At 58.8% G+C, this 19,258-nt stretch overlaps 1 protein-coding gene across 3 annotated transcripts in view; it reads left to right on the plus strand.

Annotated features, from left to right (window-relative positions):
• The window catches only part of RBM38 (RNA binding motif protein 38), a 91,136-nt gene that overhangs the window by 5,905 nt on the left and 65,973 nt on the right, over positions 1-19,258 (plus strand). The window contains exon 4 of one of the 3 annotated variants that reach the window (XM_057529805.1): positions 7,816-9,425. The exons of the other annotated variants lie outside the window; for them this stretch is intronic. Within the exon in view, the coding sequence (XP_057385788.1) occupies positions 7,816-8,119 (304 nt within the window). The 3' untranslated portion in view covers positions 8,120-9,425. Of the gene's footprint in view, positions 1-7,815; positions 9,426-19,258 lie in introns of those variants that run through there. 3 annotated transcript variants of the gene reach the window in all.

Raw genomic sequence — 19,258 nt, forward strand, 5'->3', positions numbered from 1 at the left:
ACACGAAGTAAATAAAGCGGGGGGGAGTCGCGGCGCCTTGGAACAGGGGGCCCGCACCTTGGAGGTGTGGCAGGAAGTGAGGTCAGAGCCGGAGGGTATGGGGGCAGAGAGGAAGCTGGTGCCCTCCCACGTGGCATCACGTGGCTTGTTTTTACTTTCAGGGTGTCTGGGGTGGCCCTGCCCCTCCCCAGCCCGTCGCTTCCTGTTTGGCACTCGCTGGAGCGAGGAGTGGGCCGGTGCGTGGCCCTCCCTGGCGGGCGGCCCGCGCACACCTGTTGTTTGTCCCCGTCTGCTGTAACAGACACTGGCCTCTGGGGCGGTTCTCGGTCTCCTGTCCAAGGATGAGCTCTTCGCCGGCCCCAGTGGCCCTGGCGGGAGGGGCCCCCGTACTGAGGCCTCGTCAGGAAGCCTCCGGTCGAAGGGAGAAGGCCTGACCACACGCAGGCTGATGTGGGCATCTCACTCGGCCTCACGGGTGTGTCCCAGGGCAGGGACCCGGGTTGGGGGCTCCCAAGTGGGCCAGGCCGCCCCTCCTCACTGCAGTGGGAGGAGGCCGTGTAAGGAGCCTGCAAGCCCCACGACTTGTCTGTGTGACCCCTTGTTCTCGCGACGAGTTTTCGTCCTTGAGCCTCAGTTTCCCCATCTGCCACGTGGACGTGATGCGTGCCCTGCAGCGTGCTGACGGGGGGCGGGGTGCATCTGCATCATTCTCCTGACCCCTCCCGCGTGGCTGAAAGGAGGAAGCTGTGCTTTCATTCGGCCAGTTTGTGGCAGGTTGGGGACTTCGTGGAGACGGAGGGAGTCCTGGCCCTGCTTGTGATTATGGAGCTTCCTTTGGCAGAGCAGTGGCGGCTCGGGTGGCGACAGGCGCTCTGGGGGGAGAGGAGCAGCTGGGCAGGGGAGGCTGGTGTGAGTGGTGGGGGCAGTGGGAGACTGGCGGGGTCAGATGGCCTCAGCTCACATCGGGTCACGGTGGCCCAGGGGAGCATTTGGATTTGCCTGAGTGCTGGGGGGCCGCTGTGGGCCCTGAGCAGATGAGGGCCGGGTCACTTATGTCTTTAGAGGGTCTCTTCAGCTGCTGGGTAGGCCTGAACCACCGAGGCCAGGGTCGGGGCCCCACTAGCGGACCTCGCAGTGATCCAGTCTACACGTGTGGCCGTGGTGGCCGCCCGGGAGTGAGGAGCTGTGGGATTCTGAGCACATTGAAAGAATGTGTGAAAGAAAGTCTGAGAAGATTCTAGAACTTTGGGCCTGAGCTAATGGCGGGTCAGTTGGCCTTGGCAGTGAGGGGAGGCTGCAGTTTGGGGGGAAGGGCGGGCGTCTGGGTTTGGACAGGTTCCGGTGGAGATGCCGGGCCAGGGTCTGGCACTGCCCCTCGGGAGATGCGTTTTACCTGCTTTGTGGTCCGACGGCCCCAGAAAGCCTGGATGTCCCTGCTCCGGAGAGCCCTGGGAGGCCCCTCCCCGGCCTGAGGCTCCTGAGTTGTGCCCCAGCGGCCGCCGGCTTCTCCGACCCATCAGGCCAAACCTCCAGAGAGCAGAGAAAGTGAAATGGGCTCATTTGCCTTTGTTATTTTTATTTTTGGGGCTAGCTGTGCATTCACAGAATGAGTGCTTGGGGCCGCAGCTGACCCCTTTTCGCTGAGAGTTTTGCTTTGAGTGTGTGGGCGGCGTGCCCGTCTGTCTCCTGGGCGTCGGCCCCCTCAGCCCCCCTCACCTGCCCCGGCGTCCCCAGATGCTCCTGCTCAGACCCCAAGACCTCTGCCTGCAGGGCTCCAGGGGAGGCTCTGTCGGACTCTGTGGCACCCTCAGTTTACAGATGGGGAAACGAGGCCAGAGAGGGCCGACGGACTTGGACAGGCACGGCCAGGAGCCAGACTCGGGGTCTCGCCCCTCCGCCCTGGTCTCCATCAGGCCGAGTCAGCTGGGCGGCTCCTGGCTGTGGGCCGCTCACCCTGGGCGCGTGGGTCCAGGCGGAGATCTCGGCCGTCACCCTTTCAGCAGGGGGTGCTCAGCCTGAGCGTGTGCCCCTCCAGGATGGTCTGGCCTTTTGAACCTGGCCGGCTGCAGCTCCCTTCCCAGTCTGGGGGTGTGGGGGTTTGCTTTGCCCAGGCCCTGGGCATCGGGTCAACTGACTTTTAGGTTCTAACCCCAAACCTGACCGCCCTGCTAGCTGGTTTGCTTTTCCCTCCAGGGCCCTGGGCTGCCCTCCATGGGGCTGGGCTGGGAGGGCCTTTGGTCCATCCTGGCTGGGTGGGGGCCGATCTTGCCCTCTCTCAGGCTCGAGGAGGGGGTCTCTGGGGCGTGGAGAGGAGGCAGTCCCAGCCCCCGGGGTCGAGGCCGAGGCTGGCAGGTGCAGAGCCAGACTTGAACGGAGGCTGGGGGTTCTGCTTCCCCAGGGTCCCCGGCTGTGCCAGCCGGGCTGCCTCCTCTGCCTCCCCAGGGCCGTGACTCGCGGCCCAGGAAGCGGCAGCAGCCCCGGAGGGGCCTCTTTGCCACCGGGTGCCCGCAGGGCCCTTGGCACTCGGCAGGGGCTGGCTAGGCACTCGGGACCCAGTGGTCCAGGCCAGGTTCCCGCCCTCGTGGGGCTTGCGTTCTCGTGGGGAAGACAGCGGCACAGAAGGTGGATGACACGGCGGTTTGGGGTTGTAGGAAGGAAGGCCGGCCGGCGGTTGGCGGTGAGGGGCGTGGTCGGGCAAGGCCTCTGAGGAGGTGAGGTTTGAGCTGTGGGAAGAAGCCTGCCAGCAGTGGGAACAGCAGGTGCAAAGGCCCTGTGCTTGGAGAAGCATGTGCAGTCTGGGGGACAGAATGGAGCTCTGGGTGGCCAGAGTGGGGACAGTGGGCTGGAGGTAAGCTGGGGAGGTAGGCTGAGGGAGGCCCTGGGGGGTGGGGAGCAGTCGGGGTTTGGCTCTGGGCGAAGGGGAGGCCCCTGTGGGGACGTGCCTGAGTGGCGTGGTCTCCTGGACTGTTTTTAAGACAACCCCTGGCCGCCGGGTAGGGGGCGGCGCAGCAGGCCTGCCAGGTCTGGGTGGATGCAGGCTTGCTGCTGGGGGACAGGGGGAGAACGGGGGGAATTGGGGGACCGGGGCGTGGGTGGGGTGGACGTGGGCAGGGGAGTCCCCGAGGACAGAGCGTGTCAGGCCTGTGCCCTTTTCAGAAGCCTGCAGAGCAAGCACGCGGAGGCCGGCAGCACCCTGACCTTTCTGGGGAGTAGGTGGGGCGCTGAGGAACCCGCTGGACACAGACCCTGTTCCCCGGTGCCAGGCACGTGGGACCTCCCCCCTGTGGTGTGCGGGCCTGGGAAGGGGGCGCAGGGGCTGTGCTCAGACGGGGCCAGCTGGTGGTTTGGCTGGGGTTTCCTTCTCACCGAAGAGTCTAGTGGGTTCCCGTGGGGGATGCTGTGTGTGTGCACCAGCTCAGTCCCTTGGCCCCCGCCTGGCCTTTTCCCAGCCCTCTGCATGGGTGTCTGTGGTCGTGACAATGGTATTTGCCTTTTTCTTTGTAGTTTACAGCAGGGTCTTGACCTTGCCGTGATGCTGGAGGAGTCTTCGTGGTCAGCGGGAGGGGCCATTCTGTGCGCTGTGGGATGTTGGTAGCGTCCCCGGCCTCCACCCGCTGGCTGCCACTGGCAGCCCCCCAACCCCCAGTGTGACAACCAGGAATGTCCCAGACGCAGCTGAGCATCCCCTGGGGGCAGAGCCGCTGTGGCTGAGAAATGCTGTTCTGGTGGAGGGTCTCGGTTCTCAAGCCCTGACTACAGCCTCTGCCAGACCCGTTTTACAGATGGGAAAACTGAGACTCACAGAAGCTCTGTAACTTGAGCGCAGAGCTGAGGGCCCCGGTCCCCTTCCTGGGGGTGGGGGGGGGGAGCTTTGCAGCGTCCCCCCACCTTGACTCAGCAGTGCGTACCCAGTGGCAGAACCCACACCAGCCACTGTCTCCCTGGCTGTGTGATTTCCAGTCCCTCGGCCTCTCTGAGTCTTGGTTTCACTCTCTGGGCAATAGGGTAACAGCAGCACCTGTTTTATGGCTGTGAAATGCTTCATAAGTTATCTTGGGCTTTTCACAAGGAGTGGGGAGTGGGGACAGGGTGCTTGAGGGAAACAGGTGAACAGATACAGACATGCAGTGTCCCCGCAGGTCAGGAAACAAGGGAGTCCCCCTTCCTCTCACCCTGAAGCTTTTTCGCCCACACCGTGTCTGAGCGTCCCCCAGCAGGGCAGCTCTGTGGTGGCCAGAGCAGAGCTTAGTCCTGACGACACTGAGTGTCAGAAACCTGGTAAACGTGACGGCTGCCTTGGCCGGCAGCCTTGAGGCAGGTGTGGCCAGAAACCTGTCATTTTAGAGCCCCGGGTACTTCTGCCGTGTGGGCAGTGTGTGCCTGGTCCAGGCAGTGGTTCTGCAGTGCCAGTATCCAAATCCCCGGGCGCCTGTCAGATGCAGATTCCCGGACCCCATCTGACTTGGCAGTCTGCGGGGATCCACATTTTTAGCAAATGCCGTCTGAGGCAGCGGTGCGCCTGCCCGTGTTGGGAGAAGTTCTGGGCTCAAAGCTTCCACAGCCTCCCACTAAGGAATGTTCTAGGGTTCCGGGAGCCGCGTGGGGCTCACGTGGTGGGGGCATCGATGACGCCCAGGACGGCACAGTGGGCACCGCACCAAGGCACGCTCCATCGTGTCTCCTCTGGCTCCCTTTTAGAGAGGCATCCGGACGGCCGGGGCCCCTTGTCTTTCTCGGAGGGGTCTGTGCCCGCCGGCTGTTTGTCAGCACTGCGTGTCCAGCCCCTCCCGCGGCCAGGCCCTGGGCGAGGCACCACCTGCTCGTGTGAGGTCCCGTGGGGGAGATGGGCCAGGAGCTCAGGCTCTGAGCAGCTGCCCCCTCCTCCGAAAAGCCTCTCCCGACCACTCCCAGCTCTGGTTCACGGGTTGGTGTGTTCGTGTGCCTCTGGGATCCAAGCGCTGAGAGGCCAGGGACTGGGTCGTGTGCTCACCGCTGCATTCTTGCCCAGAGCACACCCGCAGACACGTGAGAAGGCTGGTTGCAGCTTGGGAGGCCAAGGCGGCATTCGAACCCAGGCCTCACTCTGTTCAGGGCTCTTGTTCCCACCAGGGAGGCAGGAGCGGGTGGGCAGCAGAAACTCCCAATAGGGCGGAGAGGGAGCGTGGGCGCCATGGCCTGGGCCACGGCGCAGGGCTCCTGGCCACAGCTGCCTGGCTTCCTGACAAGCAGCGGTGTGTGGCCTTGGCGACCATAGGCGTGCTGCCGCCCAGGAGGGCACACGACGGGGAGGCGGGGACCCGGTGTAGGAACTCCCTGGCGGGGGGGAGCTGGGGCCCCTCCGGGACCGGCCAGGTGTGCCCAGGCTCTCACCCCCAGGGGTTTGCTGCTGGATCATGGGGCTGTGGTGCCCGTCACCACCCCAGCTCCTTCCTCACTGGGTTGTTCACCCCTCGCTCAGGATTTGCTCCTTATATTTGTGCGTTTATTGTGGTAAAGTACACATAACGTAAAATCTGCTGTTTTAGGGCATTAAATATATTCACAGAGCTGTGCGGCCATCACCACTATCTGATTCAGAACTTTTTCGTCACCCAGAAGGAGACCCATAGCCCTCACTCCCCTCCCCTGCTTTCCGAAGCCCCTGCAGTGTAACCACTTTCTCTCTGGGTTTGCTTTTGTGGAGATTTCACCTGAATGGAATCATTCAGTCTGTGGCCTTTTGTGTCTGGCCTCTTTCACTCAGCATCGTGTCCTCAAGGTTCATCCACACAGTGGCGTGTGTCAGCGCGTCATTCTTTTTTCTGGGGGAATGACACTCCTTGGCGTGGATACACTGCAGTCTGGAAATCCATTCATCGGTGGATGGACGCTTGCTTTTCCTTTTTGGCTGTCGCGAGTAGTGCTTCTTATTCCCCTTAGTGCCTGTGAATCCACTTGCCTCGGACCCGAGATGCTCGGACCCATGCAACCCTTACACAGCCTCCTTCCAGGCCTTTTCTTTGCGTTCAAAACATTGCCCCACATAAAGTTGCCCTCAGTCAGCTCTTGGACCCATAAAAACAGCAGTTTCATACAATTCCACCTCACCCATCCTTAGCATGGATATAAATACACATTTGATTTTTTTTTAGCATGAACATTATCACCATTCAGTATAAATATCACAGTTTTGCATAAACAGTATCTCTGTTCTGTGGCTTGGCCTTCTCTCCCGGCAGCGTGGAGGGGAGCGGCTTGGGGCTGAGTGTGGACCTCGTCCTGCTGCCAAGTGGGGTGGTCTGGGGGACACTGGACGCTGCTCCGTCCCTGTGGACAACACTTGGGTTTCTCTGCTTTTTCGCTGTTCCCAGGGGTGCCGCCGGGACCCACTGAGCCCCTGTCCTTGTTCGGGAGGGAGGGCTGCTGGATGCCGAGGGGCCTGGCGGGGGCAGGGAGCCCAGCTTCCAGGGCCCGGCTTTCTGTCCACTTGCTCTCCCAAAGCTGCCCCAGTTTCTGCCCCTGCCAGGCCTGCGGGAGCGCCGGGAGGGAAGGTTTCCCTTTTTCTTTCAAAGCAGCTTCTCTTCGGAATGGAAGGGGGGCAGGTCAGGGGTCCGGGGCCTGTCTTACAGGCGTGGAGGGAAGTTGGGGTGGCCCCCAGGTGTGTAGCCATGTCAGCCTCATCCTGTGTGACTTGTGCAGGCCTGAGAGGAGGGGGAGGAGCTGATGCTGGAGGCCACGGCGTCTGCCCCGCCGAGGCCGCTCTGTGCCCACCGCTGCCGTGGGGCCCGGTGCCGGCTGCCGGAGTGGGCACCTGCTGGTACTGCCTTCCCGAGCCTCAGGTTCTCCGTCTGCGACGTGTGGGGTCGCCCCTACAGTGGAGGGCTGTGCACACGGGGCCCGCGGTGGGCAGCCTGCAGGGAGGGACGAGTGCGGGCTGCAGCTCTCAGCTCCCAGGCTGATGCCCGGGGGACCTTGGGCGAGGCACCTCCAAGACCAGTTTTTCTGTTGTAAAATGAGACGGTTACCTGAAGGCCAATCTGGGGGAAGTTTCAGCCGGTTACTGCGTGTGAGGCGTGGCCACCGGCCTGCTGCGCCTTGTCCCTGAGGCTCTGGCCGTCATCTTTGCTCGCGGCACCGTCATTGCGGTTACACTTGTACTACGTCGTTGTCCTCATTCACTCAGCAAGTGAGCCCCTGCCTGGGCCAGGGTCTGTGTTGTCTGTTCACGGGTGGCTGACGTAGTAGTCAGGGGAGACAGATGTGGTAAACAAGTAAATTGCGCAGGGTGTCACTGTGGGGGTGGCAGATGCTGGGAAGATGAACCCAGGGAAGTGGGGGGACAGGGCTGTCTTCATGGACATGTGACCTGGGTGATCACACAGGGACCTGTGCTCAGAAGGGCTTGTGCTGGATTTGATGCTTTGGTGCTGAAATTGTTCATGATTTTTAAACTCCCCACCCCTGCCCCCAAATCATGTCGTGTTGCTCCTGTGGGGGACGGGTGGTGTTTGGTGTGTAGGGTGGGATGGGGGGTGCTGCCTGGATGGGTTCACGGAGGAGACATTTGAGTGCAAACTTGAAGAGGGGAGGTGGGAGCCCTGTGGGTCGCTGGGGAAAGTGCTGTGCAGGTTGTGGGCATGGCCAGTGCAAAGGCCCTGTGGTAGGAGCACCATTATTGTTGTAAATGCACCCATTTTACAGATGAGGAAGTAGAGATGCCGGAGGGGGGACACAGCATCACCCGGCTCTTCCGGCACCTCCACTCCACCCGAGCCGCTGTGTTTCCCCGCTCTGTCGTCTGACCCTGACCCTGATCCTCTTTGCTTGGCCCCACAGGCTGACCCCCCACTACATCTACCCACAAGCCATCGTCCAGCCCAGCGTGGTGATCCCGGCGGCCCCAGTCCCGTCACTGTCCTCGCCCTACATTGAGTACACGCCGGCCAGCCCGGCCTACGCCCAGTACCCGCCGGCCACCTACGACCAGTACCCGTATGCCGCCTCGCCCGCCACAGCCGCCAGCTTTGTGAGCTACGGCTACCCGGCCGCCGTGCCCCAGGCCCTCTCGGCCGCGGCCCCCGCGGGCACTGCCTTCGTGCAGTACCAGCCTCAGCAGCTGCAGCCCGACAGGATGCAGTGAGGGCCGTTTCTGCCCCTGCAGCTGCAGCTCCACCACCACGCGCTGGGCGGGCGCCGGCCGAGCCCAGGGGTGCGCACTGCACCCGTGCCTCGGGAGACCCCGCGGGACCCCGCCTGCACCCTGGGCGGCCCAGAGACCACTTCTCTTTACACCCAGGACCGTCGCGCCTTGAGGGAGGACTTTGAGAGAAAAGAGTGACCGAGAGCCATTTGAAGATCAGCCTGAATGTCGCACACGCACTGTCCCCGCCCTCCCGCACCCCCGGAGCCCGCGGGCGGTCCCCCCAGCATCCTGTGGGGCCTTCTGGACCCTCCACAGACCCCGGCGGCCCTCTGGGGTGAGCAGAAACTTTGTCCCGCTCAGAGAGGCCTTACTCCAGGGAAGCCCAGGATTGCGAAGTGTGTTGACTGTTGTCGCTCCGTCTGCACAGCTCTGAACCGTGCACGGGGGGGATCGCCGGCCTCCTGAGTTCCCATTTTCTAAATGCTGGCCCTGGGGCGCTCCCCCTCCCCCCGGCCCCCAGGCGCCCAGGTGCGGCAGGGCCACCGGTGACCAGCGACGGGGCAGCTGGCCGTGGTCCTTTACGTCGAAGCACTGCGACTTTTTTTTTCTTACCGTCATTGTTTTGCTACTAAGACGATTTCAGAATTTCAGTCTATTTTTTCAGCAGAGACTCCCACCACCAAGAATCCAAAACCTGTTTTTGACTTTGAGAGACTCGCTTTTGTCGATGGCTCTGCACCCGAGGAGCCAGTGACAGTATTTCTGTGATAAGGTGTCTGCTGGCCCGAGTGCCCGAGCGCCTCAGAGGGTAGGCGTCTCCAGACAGTAAGTTGTCTTAAGCTTGTCCCCCTCCCTACGGCCGTGACGGGGTTGCGGGCCGAGGGGCCGGACCGCAGCATCCTGGCCGGCAGGGTGGAGGCTCAGAGTGCCCCCCGCGTCCCCCCGCGGTGTCGCCTGCCGTGTATGTTCCAGCCCGAGCAGCTGCGGGATTGAGCTGAGACACATCTGCTTGCCTTGGGGGCTCGGGGACGGGGGAGGTGACAGCTCCCACAGCCCGCGATGGGGCTCCTGGAGGGGGAGGGGAGAGTGCGATGAGGGGACGGGCCCGAGGGGGTTGGGGCGTGAGGGCTGCTCCTGCAGACCTACCTCAGGGAAGTGGGAGGCCTCGGGGCTGCTGCACACGGGCAGGTGCTTCCCTGCACGCCGGGGCAGAGCCAAGGCCCAGAAAGCAAAGGTAGCTCAGATTCTAATAATATTTTTATTAGAATGTTATGATTATAAAAATAAAACTTGTTTTCTTTAAAGAAAAAGTGGGTCTGTAGTTTTTCCCTCGAAGTGGGCGCCTCTGACCCCCATAGCCACCGGGCTCGGTCTCTGATGTGCTCAGAGCAGGGCCCTGGGGGCAGAGGCTGGGCAGCTCCACCAGAGCCAGGTGGAACAGGGGGCGGCTCCTTGGAGAAAGCAGGGCACTGCTGGCAGAACCCGGGCAGGAGCTGCTGAGAAGGCATAGGAGCAGGTGTCCGGACCCCCGGCCCTCAGGGTGCTGGCAGCCGGGCGCGGCGCAAGTCAGGAAGGGACGTCTGGGTGTGCGGGAGAGGGGCTCCATCCCGGGATGGTCCCAGCCTCTCCCACCATCCAGCTGGAGCCCCGACTCGGCACTGGGGGAATCACGGGGGCCTCCTGGAGGGGGTGTGAAGGCTGGAGAGGAGGTTCATTCACTCATTGCCTCACTTTCTCCTTCATTCATTCATTCTAAGAAATGGCGTGTGCCGGGTCACATGCAGAGCACTGGGGATAGTCATAAAACACACAGTCCTTCCCACTGGGGTTTATAATCTACTGGGGGCACACAGCAAGCATGCAAACTAGTGGGGGAGATGCAGCAAACACGCAAATGGGGCAATTTCACATACTGGTCAGGACGTATTACCGGGGGTGATGGAGAATGAGCGGGTTCTAGGCAGGAGGAAGAGCAGGTGCAAAGGCCCTGGGACAAGGAGGCCAGTGTGGCTGGAGAGGCACAGTGAGGGGAAAGTCGGTGGGAGGTGAGCTTCGGAGGTGATGGGGCTGGGGATGCAGCAGAGACCTGGTGGACAGATGTGCTGTGAGCACAGTCTGGGGAGCGGGCGTAGCAACGCACAGACACGGCCTGGCCAGCTCAGCACAGTGTGGTTGATGCCATGGGGGAGGGGAGGACTGCACAGGGGCTAGGGGCCACCGGGGGGCAGCTGGGCCGTGCAGGATGGAGGGGCTCCTGGTGATCTGGGGGAGTGGAGTGGGCGCTCCTGGTGGGGAGGCCAGTCTGGGCAGAGCTCGGAGGTCGCGGCTTGGCCTCCTTTGGGACGGTCGCTCTCCAGACACCAGGCTTATCCTCCCCGCGACCACCGCCCCAACCCTGCAGAGCGGAGCTGGGCCTCACAACATGTGCATCTGTCCCGCCTCCCACGTTCACCTACCGCGCACAGCGGGCGAGCCAGCCTCCCTCCTGTCACTCTGAACTCCTCCCTCACACCCACGGCCGACTCCTGCTAAGCCTGTCTCACATCTGCCCCCCTCCTCCCCTCCTTGCCCCCTCCCCTGCTTCCAGCCCCAGTCCAGGACCACCTCCTCTCTCCTGGACCCTTGCAGTGGCCCCTTCACTGCTTCTGCCCCGTCCTTCTTCAGTCCACACTCCGCATGCAGCTAGAGGGTCACGGCTCCTCCAGCTCCCCTCTGTGGCTCCCCATCACCCTTGAGGAAAACGCCAAAGCTGTCGCTGTGGTCTGTGAGGCCCCTGCCCACACTGGGCACAGCTCACCCACCACAGGACCTTTGCACCTGCTGTTGAATCCTCCAGCTGTTACCTGCCGGCCTCCTTCAGCTCTCAACGCGGAAGTGTCTTTGTCCCAGCGGCCTCCTCCGACCCCGGTCTCGGTCCAGGCAGCTGAACTGTGTCTCCCTTCACCTGCGTCCTCACCTGTCTCTGTCCCACCCCCCTTAGAACACCGACGCCAGGGGGGCAGGGGCTGTCTGCCTTCTGTCCTGCTGTGTCCCCCACACCTACTGTTGTGCCAGGCACAGCAGGGAAACTGAGGCCTGCCAGCACTCGGAACTTGATTCTGGCAGAGGACACCAGCGGGAGTTTTGGGACCGTCCATCCCGGCTGGAGTGTGCTGGGCAGATCTGAGGCTGGGGCCAGGGAAAGGGGGAGCGGGGGGGGCAGAAGTCAGAGTTGCTGCAGGGAATGGGGCGGAGGAGATGCATGGGGAGCGCAGCACCTGCACGGAGCTGGGCAGCTGGGTCTGACCCTGGAGTCCAGTGACAACTCCACATGGTCAGCCCTTGGCTTTGAAGTGAGATGGGTCACCCCGATTCGGGAGGTGGCTGGGGGTGACCGGGAGCCACCTTCTCTGCTCTGTCCTAGCGTCCCTGTGGGATCTCCTCGGGCCTTTTCCAATCGCTTTGATTCTGAGATTTGCAAACTCCCCCTTTCTGTAGTCCAGGCCCCCAGGCTCTGCCCAGGGAAGGGCCAGGGTTCCCGAGGTCAAGTCAGTGGGATCCTGCCAGGCAGGGTCCCCTTTTCTTACCTGGAACCGCTGATGCCCCTCCCAGCCTGCCCCTGCCACCTGCCCATCTCCCTCCGGCTGGGTCTTAGTTTGCAAACACTGGCAAGGGGTCAGGGAGGTCAACATGGGGCTTCCAGCTCAGAGGAGACATTGCTGCAGCTGATAAGGGCCGGGGGGCCATGGAGAGGGTTGCAGGTGCTGCCAGGGTTATCGGGAGCGCCACTTGTGGCCAGCCCGTTTCCTGTCACTATCGGCCAGTGGCAGCCTCTGGGACAGACCTTGAGGACTCAGAAACATCCTCCTGGAGCCCGGGATTGAGGGCTCTGGACGGTGGCTAACCCAGGAGAGACAGAGCTTGCAGAGTCAGGGCACTGAGTGCAGAGCAGGGCCGAGCTGAGGGCAGCAGGGCCGTGGTCTGTGCCTGCGGGGGATGCGGTGACGATGATTATAAATGATGATGGTGAACACCGCTGCCAACGTCCGCGGTGCGGACTCGGCTCAGGTGCTGTGCAGGCGCTTTTCACGGCTGGTTGGTTACCAAGAGGTGAACGCTCAGAGTGGCCCCCTTGCACAGATGGGGAAACTGAGACACGGGAGTGGAGCCATCACTGCCCAGACCCCTGAGGAGCGGTGGTGGGAGGTGCTCCGCCGTGGAGCTGAAGGGCGTGGGCCTGACCCACGGCCCTGGTTCCCCCCAGGCCAGCAGGGTGAGCTCGGCCAGGCCTCCACCTCCCTGAGCCTCACTGGGAATGGGGCCATGACCGTCCTCCGAGGCCGGGGTTCTGTCCCTTCTCCGCTGCGTCCCCAGCAGACAGTGTAGTGAGAGTGGCCCCAGTGATTGGTTCAGGGATAGGCATATGACTCAGTCTGGGTCAGTGAGTTAGTCCTGGATTTCTGCTGGCACTCCTGGGGGAAGGAAGCTGTCTTTCTGCTGGGGAAGCCAATCTGGGAGCAGATAAGCCTGGAGCTGCTGGGGTGGGGGTAGGGTGTGTGGGGGGGTGGGGTGAAGGGGTGGGGTTGAGAGGTGGGACTACTTGTGCTCACGGAGAGACTGTCTGAGAAGGAAGCCAGAACTAGGGAAAGTAGAGCTGAAGAGTGAAGATAGGGTCTTAGTGACATCTTTGGGGCCCCTTGATCCAGCTATGCCTGAGTTAGACACTGGACTTTTCCATTACAAGAGCTAAAAAATTTCCTTTTTCACTTAAGCCTATTTAATTTTTTTTTTTTTTTTCTGTTCCTTGCAATCAAGACTCTGGATATATACAATCTCAAAGGGGCTGCATTACTTTAAAAATTAGGCTGAGTGACATACAATAAAAAAACCAAAATAACATTAGGATACTAATGTCTCATTCACAGGGGCTTTGTGGAGACTGTACTGACTCAGTTTCTCTTTCGACCTTCACACCAGAGAGGTGAGCTGGGCCTATCATCATTATGCCCATTTCCCACATGGAGAAATCGGGGCTCAGAGTGCTCACAGAATTTGCCTGGGGTCACCTGGCTCCCCAGGGGCAGTTCTGAGATAGCAGCTGAAACTTCTCCCTCATGGTGTGTTCAGGTCTGGTGAACAGTCATCACGGGGCATCTCACCCTTGCGTAGGACTTGCAGCCCGAGGTACTTTCACATTTAGGGTCCTCGAGTGGGGTGCTGGGTCTGCTGCTGCCAGAGGGGGACCGTTTGATGTTTTCCGGTGTACTGGCTCTTTTCCTCCTGGTCAGAACCCTCCCACGAGGAGTGGGCTAATAGTCCCATTTTACAGAGGGGAAGACTGGGGCTCAGAGGGGCTATGTGGTTGAACGTAGCTGGTCCAGGCTTGGGTTTGTCTGTCTGACTCCAAAGCCTGTGTTGTTGGTTCTGTGGCCTCCGGGAGCTTGAGGTGGAACATCTTGGCCCGGGCTCCCACCCCTCCCCTCCGCCCTGCACACCGCCTCCAGGCAAGCAGACCCCATCGGGCCAACATGGTGCAGTGCCAAGGGCCAGATGCTTGGGCACCTCTGGCTCTGTCTCTGGGCAATAACTGGGTCGTGGTTACATCACCTGCACATGGGGTAATCCCCACGGTCACCCTCCCTGGGCCACCACTAGGATGAAAGGGGGTGACTTAGGCAAAGTGCTCAGTGATAGCCCCCTTTGGGGTAGGTGCCCAGCTCCTGGAGCCCCCGGCCCCCATGCCAGTGGGAAAGCTGAGCAAGCAGTGGAGGGTGGAGGTGAGAAAACCACCCTAATTCCTGTGAAAGCCGCCCGCTGCCTCTCAGAGTCCCACCTGTGGATGAAGGACCCCATGTTTCCAGTTAAACGAGGCAACTCCCACCTTGTTTTACCCTCAGCTCTGGAACTAAGGCTGTCCTCAGAGCCCCAGAACTCATGAAAACTGACATTCATTAAATACTTCCTATGGCTTTTATGTCTATTCTTTCTCTGAACCCTCCCAGCAACCGTGGGAGGTTGACTGTGCCCAGCTCACAGATGGGAAAACCAAGGCTGGGGAGATTCAGCTGCTTGCCCAAGGCTAGAGAGCTGGTGTGGCTGAGCCAGGATTTGTACTCAAGAATCCTGAATCAGGAGGGCACATACTGCCCTTCCCAGAGGGCTGGGCTCTGGCTTCCCCACCCCCCCGCCCCATTCTCCTCTCCTTTGTCACCCCTCCCCCCGCAGGTCCCTGCCCTGACTGCTGAGTCACACTTGTGCTTGTCCCCAGAGTTGTAAACGCTGAACCAGACGCCCCTTGGGTTTGGGGACCATCCAGATACAGCGAGAGTAACAGGGGCAGCTGTCCAGCGTGCCCTGGGGCTGGGTGTCTGCACAGGGCATGGTGTGGGGTGGGCACCTGGCCCTCCAGATACCTCCTGGGCCTCCTGCTGGGGCTGATAAGTGCACAGCCTTGCTTATCAGCCCTGTCTGCTCACCCCAAACCTTGTGTACACATCGGGGCGCACAGCAGCCTGGAGATCAAGGATGGGGCAACCCCACCCCCCGAAGCCCAGCCCACCAGACAGCTGAACTTGGTGCATTAAAGGCAACCCAAGAGTTCCTGGTGCCTCCTGCTGGCTTCTTGGCACCGTGATAGGGACATTTTTAGAGAAATTAAAGTTTTTTTAAAAATAAATTATAACATTAGAACTGTTGGGGAACAATTCCAAAATAAAGGAAATTTATTAAAATAATCTACACATGTGTATAAAAACGGGAGGAAGGAAATAGACTAGCTGTTAATGGTACTAGGACTACAGGAGAGTTTTACTTTTTTCTTAACACAGTTCTGTGCGATTTACAACTGAGCAAGAAAAATTGGAGAATGAAGTTTGGCATTTGGTTGATGTTACATCTGTGTGCACATACCCCAAATACTAACAGGGTGGGGTCATTTGGGTGCCCGCCGGCTTGCTTATATGGCTCTTCTGCGTGTCTCTGATGAGCCAGAGCTGGGTGGGGTCCGCAGCTGTCCTTGCCTCCACCCGCCTCTTGCCTGTGGGGACCCACTTGATCTTCTAAAAAGGTAACTCAGAGCATGCTGTTCCCTGGCATAGAAGCTCCCCACTGGCCTGGAAGAAAATCTCAGTTCCTTGCCATGGCTGAACTGGCCCTGCCACCTCTCAGATGCCTTTCTCAAGAGCCACTCTCCCGCCAGGTGTCCTGTGCCGACTCCTTTTTGTCCCTCAGCCTGAGTTCAAAAGTCACCAAGTCTCAGCTCAGATGTCATCCCCGCTCACCACCTGCTAGATGCCTTCCCAGACCTTCTTGTCGAAGCTCTTGCCTCTACCCTGCCCCCCATCCTTGTTCTCTCTGATTTTTCTTTTGGGGCAGTGGTCTCTCTTTCTGTCGCCATTGTCTGGGACAAGAGCCTGGACCTGGCCTCAGAGCATCACAGGAATGAGTCTGGGTGGCTTCTTGCTCCTCCCTCCTCCTACTTGGAGCTGACCGGGTCCTCTGGGCTGCGTTCTCCTGACAACCCCACTCCTGCCTGACCCGAGGCCTCCCACCATCCCCGCTCACCAGTGCTCAGCACGCCCAGGACTGCCCACCCCTGTGCGGTGTGGACCTGGGCTCTGTCCTGTTGGCATACACGAGCTCTCCTGACCCAGGGAGAGGTGAGCATCGCAAGAGTCTGCTTGGCTCCCTTGGGCCCAGGATGAGGGAAGGGCTTGTGAAAAAGGCCATACTCCTGAGTCTGGAGCTGCGGTTTAATAAGAGTCTCCAAGGTCACAAGGGGTGTGGGACCGCGGTGTTCTTCCTCGTGGGGAAGGAAGGACAGAGAATCCTGCACTTACTGAGCACCTAGCTTCTGCCAGGCCCTGCACCCACCACTCAGCTGTGTCAGCTCACAACAACTCCGTGCAAGATGCATGTACACTGTCCCCATTTTGCAGATGCAGAAACTGAGGCTCAAAGTAGTTAGGGAGCTGGCAGAGCTGGGGCCCAAACCCCAGAAGGTCTGACACCAAAGCCTGCTCCCCCCCCCGCAACCTGCTGCTGGCTTCTCCTCTGGAGGGAATGGCGACATGAAATACGGTGCAGCCATGAAGAAGTACATTTATGACATGGAGAGATGTTCACGGAGCGCTGTGGAAAGGAGAGAGCAGCCACAGACAGAAGCTTCTCTGGCAACACTGGGCCCACAGTCCCGCGTAGCAATGATTAAACACGTGCTTTCCCCCTTCTCCACGGTCCCCACCAGTCCTTATTGTGTCTCTCACCAAGCTCTGGTGGGCGTTTTAGTTTGCCAGCTAGGAGCCATGGGAGAGAGACAAGGGTGGGAGAAAGCAGGGGCTACATCAGATACACATATGTTTTATCCACCTCGATGTCTAATTAGAGGACATTCATGTGGTTAAGCCTTGACGGATGGATGGATGGAGGGAGGGAGGGATGAATGAATGGAAGAAAGTATGGACAGGGAGAGAGAGAGTGAGAGAAGGAGGGATGGAGAGAGAGAAGGAAGGAAGGACTGATGGATGGAGGGATGGGTGGAGGCGTAGAGAGATGGAGAGACATGGATGAAGGGATGGATGGATGGAGTGATGGATGAAGGGATGGATGGAAGGATGAATGGTAGGTTAGATAGACTGCTACCCCCATCCCCACTCCAGCAAAGTCAGCACAAGGGTCCAGTGCAAGGGTTTGGAATCAGACAGACTTGAGTTTGAATTTGAGTTTCTTTCCTGACAAGCTGTGTGACCCTGGGTGAGTCACTCACCCTCTCTGATCCTCAGTTTTCTCATCAGTACCTCCTAGGACACCCGTGGAAAAAGCAGTGAGGGCCAGGTTTGAGGGAGGAGCTCGATGAGTGCCAGCCCTTTATTACAGTCAGTGCTTCTGTCCTGCTTGGTCCTGAGAAAACCGGTCGGTTCCTAGGGAGACTCTGCATTTCCCCCCCTCCAGTTCTGAGGATCTCGGGATCTCGCTGGATCACTGCCAATGCTGATAGCGCCCCTCGCTCACTGGCTCTAACCCCAGCTGGACGGATGTAACCCACCCAATACACAAACAGTCTGCTGTGAACAGGGGGAGGGTCCTTGCAGCGCCCCCCCCCGACCCCGACCCCAGTCCTGGCTGCACTGCAGAACCTGCCTCCACAGGGCTTCCCAAAACGACACTGCATGGGCCCCACCGGGACCAGCTGAAGCCCAGTCTCTGGGAGGAGGGCCTGGGCCTGGGTATTTTTTAAAGAGCGTCTAGATGGTTCTAAAGTGAAGCTTGGCCTAAGAACCACTGTGTTTAGTACATTTTAAATTTTTTATATGTTTCCCCCTGTCCGTTTTTCCTTTGTTTTTCTCTCTCATTTCTTCAGAGGTCAAAAAGGACTCTGCCTTCCGTAGCTAGAGAAAGAATTCAAATTTCCTTTTTAGGGTTTTGATAGTTCACTTTAAAAAATATTTTTTTTGTGAATCCCCTTGTAGTACAGCTGGTTAGAGCAGGAGAGACGGGAGCCCATCTCTTTCCTTCATGTGGTTCTAAGACCCTCCATGAGTATAGCGTGGGCTTTTATTATAACTTAGACTGGTTTAAAAGGATAACGCTAAATGCAATCAAAGCAAAAAAGTGAGATGCCACTTCACAGCCCCTAGGATGGCTAGAAGGAAAAGCCAGGCAAGAACCCGTGTTGGCGGGGTGGGAGGGATTGGAACTCTCTCACCCTGCTGGCGGGAATGTGAACGGAGGACAGTCTGGCAGTTTTCAAATGATTCAACGTGGAGTTACCATATGACCCAGACATTGCCCGCCTGGGTATATACCAAGACAAATAAAAACATACATCCACACAAAACCTTGTCCATGGATGTTCTAGCAGCCCTATTCACAGTAGCCCCAAAGTGGAAACAACCTCAATGTCCACCATTGAAAAATGGATAAACAAACTATGGTATCCCATCCAAAGAATATTATTTGGTCATAAAGGGACCAATGAAAAGGGACTGAAATTGTTTTTCTTTTAAATTAATTTTTATTGGAGAATAGTTGATTTACAATGTTGTGTTAGTTTCAGGTGTACAGCAAAGTGAATCAGTTATACGTATACCTATATCTATTCTTTTTTGAGATTCTATTCCCATATAGGTCATTACAGGGTACTGAGTAGAGCTCCCTATGCTATACAGTAGGTTCTTATTACCGATTTTATATCTAGTAGGGTGTATATGTCAATCCCAATCTCCCAGTTTATTCCTCCCCCGCTTTCCCCCTTGGTAACCATAAGTTTGTTTTCTACGTATGAAATTCTGATATATGCTCCAAAACAGGGGAACCTTGAGAACACGATGATAATTGGGAGAAGACAGTCACAAAAGACCGCATCTTGTATGATTCCATTCATGTGAAATGTCCAGAATGGGCAAATCCATAGAGATAGAGAGTAAGTCAGTGCTTGCAGGGGCTGGGGGGTGGGGGGGGGGGCGGCCTGCCACATACCAGGCACACCTCACCGGGAAGGTCTTAGGAAAGCACCAAGGCAGTGGCTCTGAAAAAATGAGAAAAGACAAGGAAAGAATATTCCAAAAGATCAATGGAAGTCACCACGGGAAAAGGCAGAACTCTGGGCCCTCCCCACACTTATTTATCGTTGAATATCACTTCTATTTTAGATGATGCATGCGATGGGTACCCAATCCTTCTTGATGTTTGTACCCAGGGTATCTGCTTGACTGGAACCATGGGGTGAAGGCTGCGACCAGGGCCAGGCCCGGCCCCGAGTAGGGAGTCGTCCCTGTGCTGGGCTGTGTCTCTAGGACACAAGGGGAGGGGAGGCTCTGGGCCTAGCCAAGCTGGGGAGGAGGCCCAGACCTCTCTGAGGCCTGCACCCACACCCGCCTGACCCTGGGCCTCCAGCTCTATGGTCTGAGCGTGGACATGGGGGCATCAGGTATAACCTGGGAGGCAGGGGCTCTGATGAAAGCGGCATTCGTGGACTTCGGGGCGGGTTGAGGGGTGCTGTCTGGCGATTGTGGATTTTACTTTCTACTCTATACGTGTCTTTGTTTGAATGTGGTGCCACGTTCACGTATTGCTTCTGTGATTATAAAAAACAAAATGAGTGGAAAGAAAGACAATCTCAGAGTAAAACACTGGATGGCTACAGAGTTCTGTAAGGTA

This window comes from Balaenoptera acutorostrata, chromosome 15 (genome assembly GCF_949987535.1).
Source record: "Balaenoptera acutorostrata chromosome 15, mBalAcu1.1, whole genome shotgun sequence".
NCBI lineage: Eukaryota > Metazoa > Chordata > Mammalia > Artiodactyla > Balaenopteridae > Balaenoptera > Balaenoptera acutorostrata.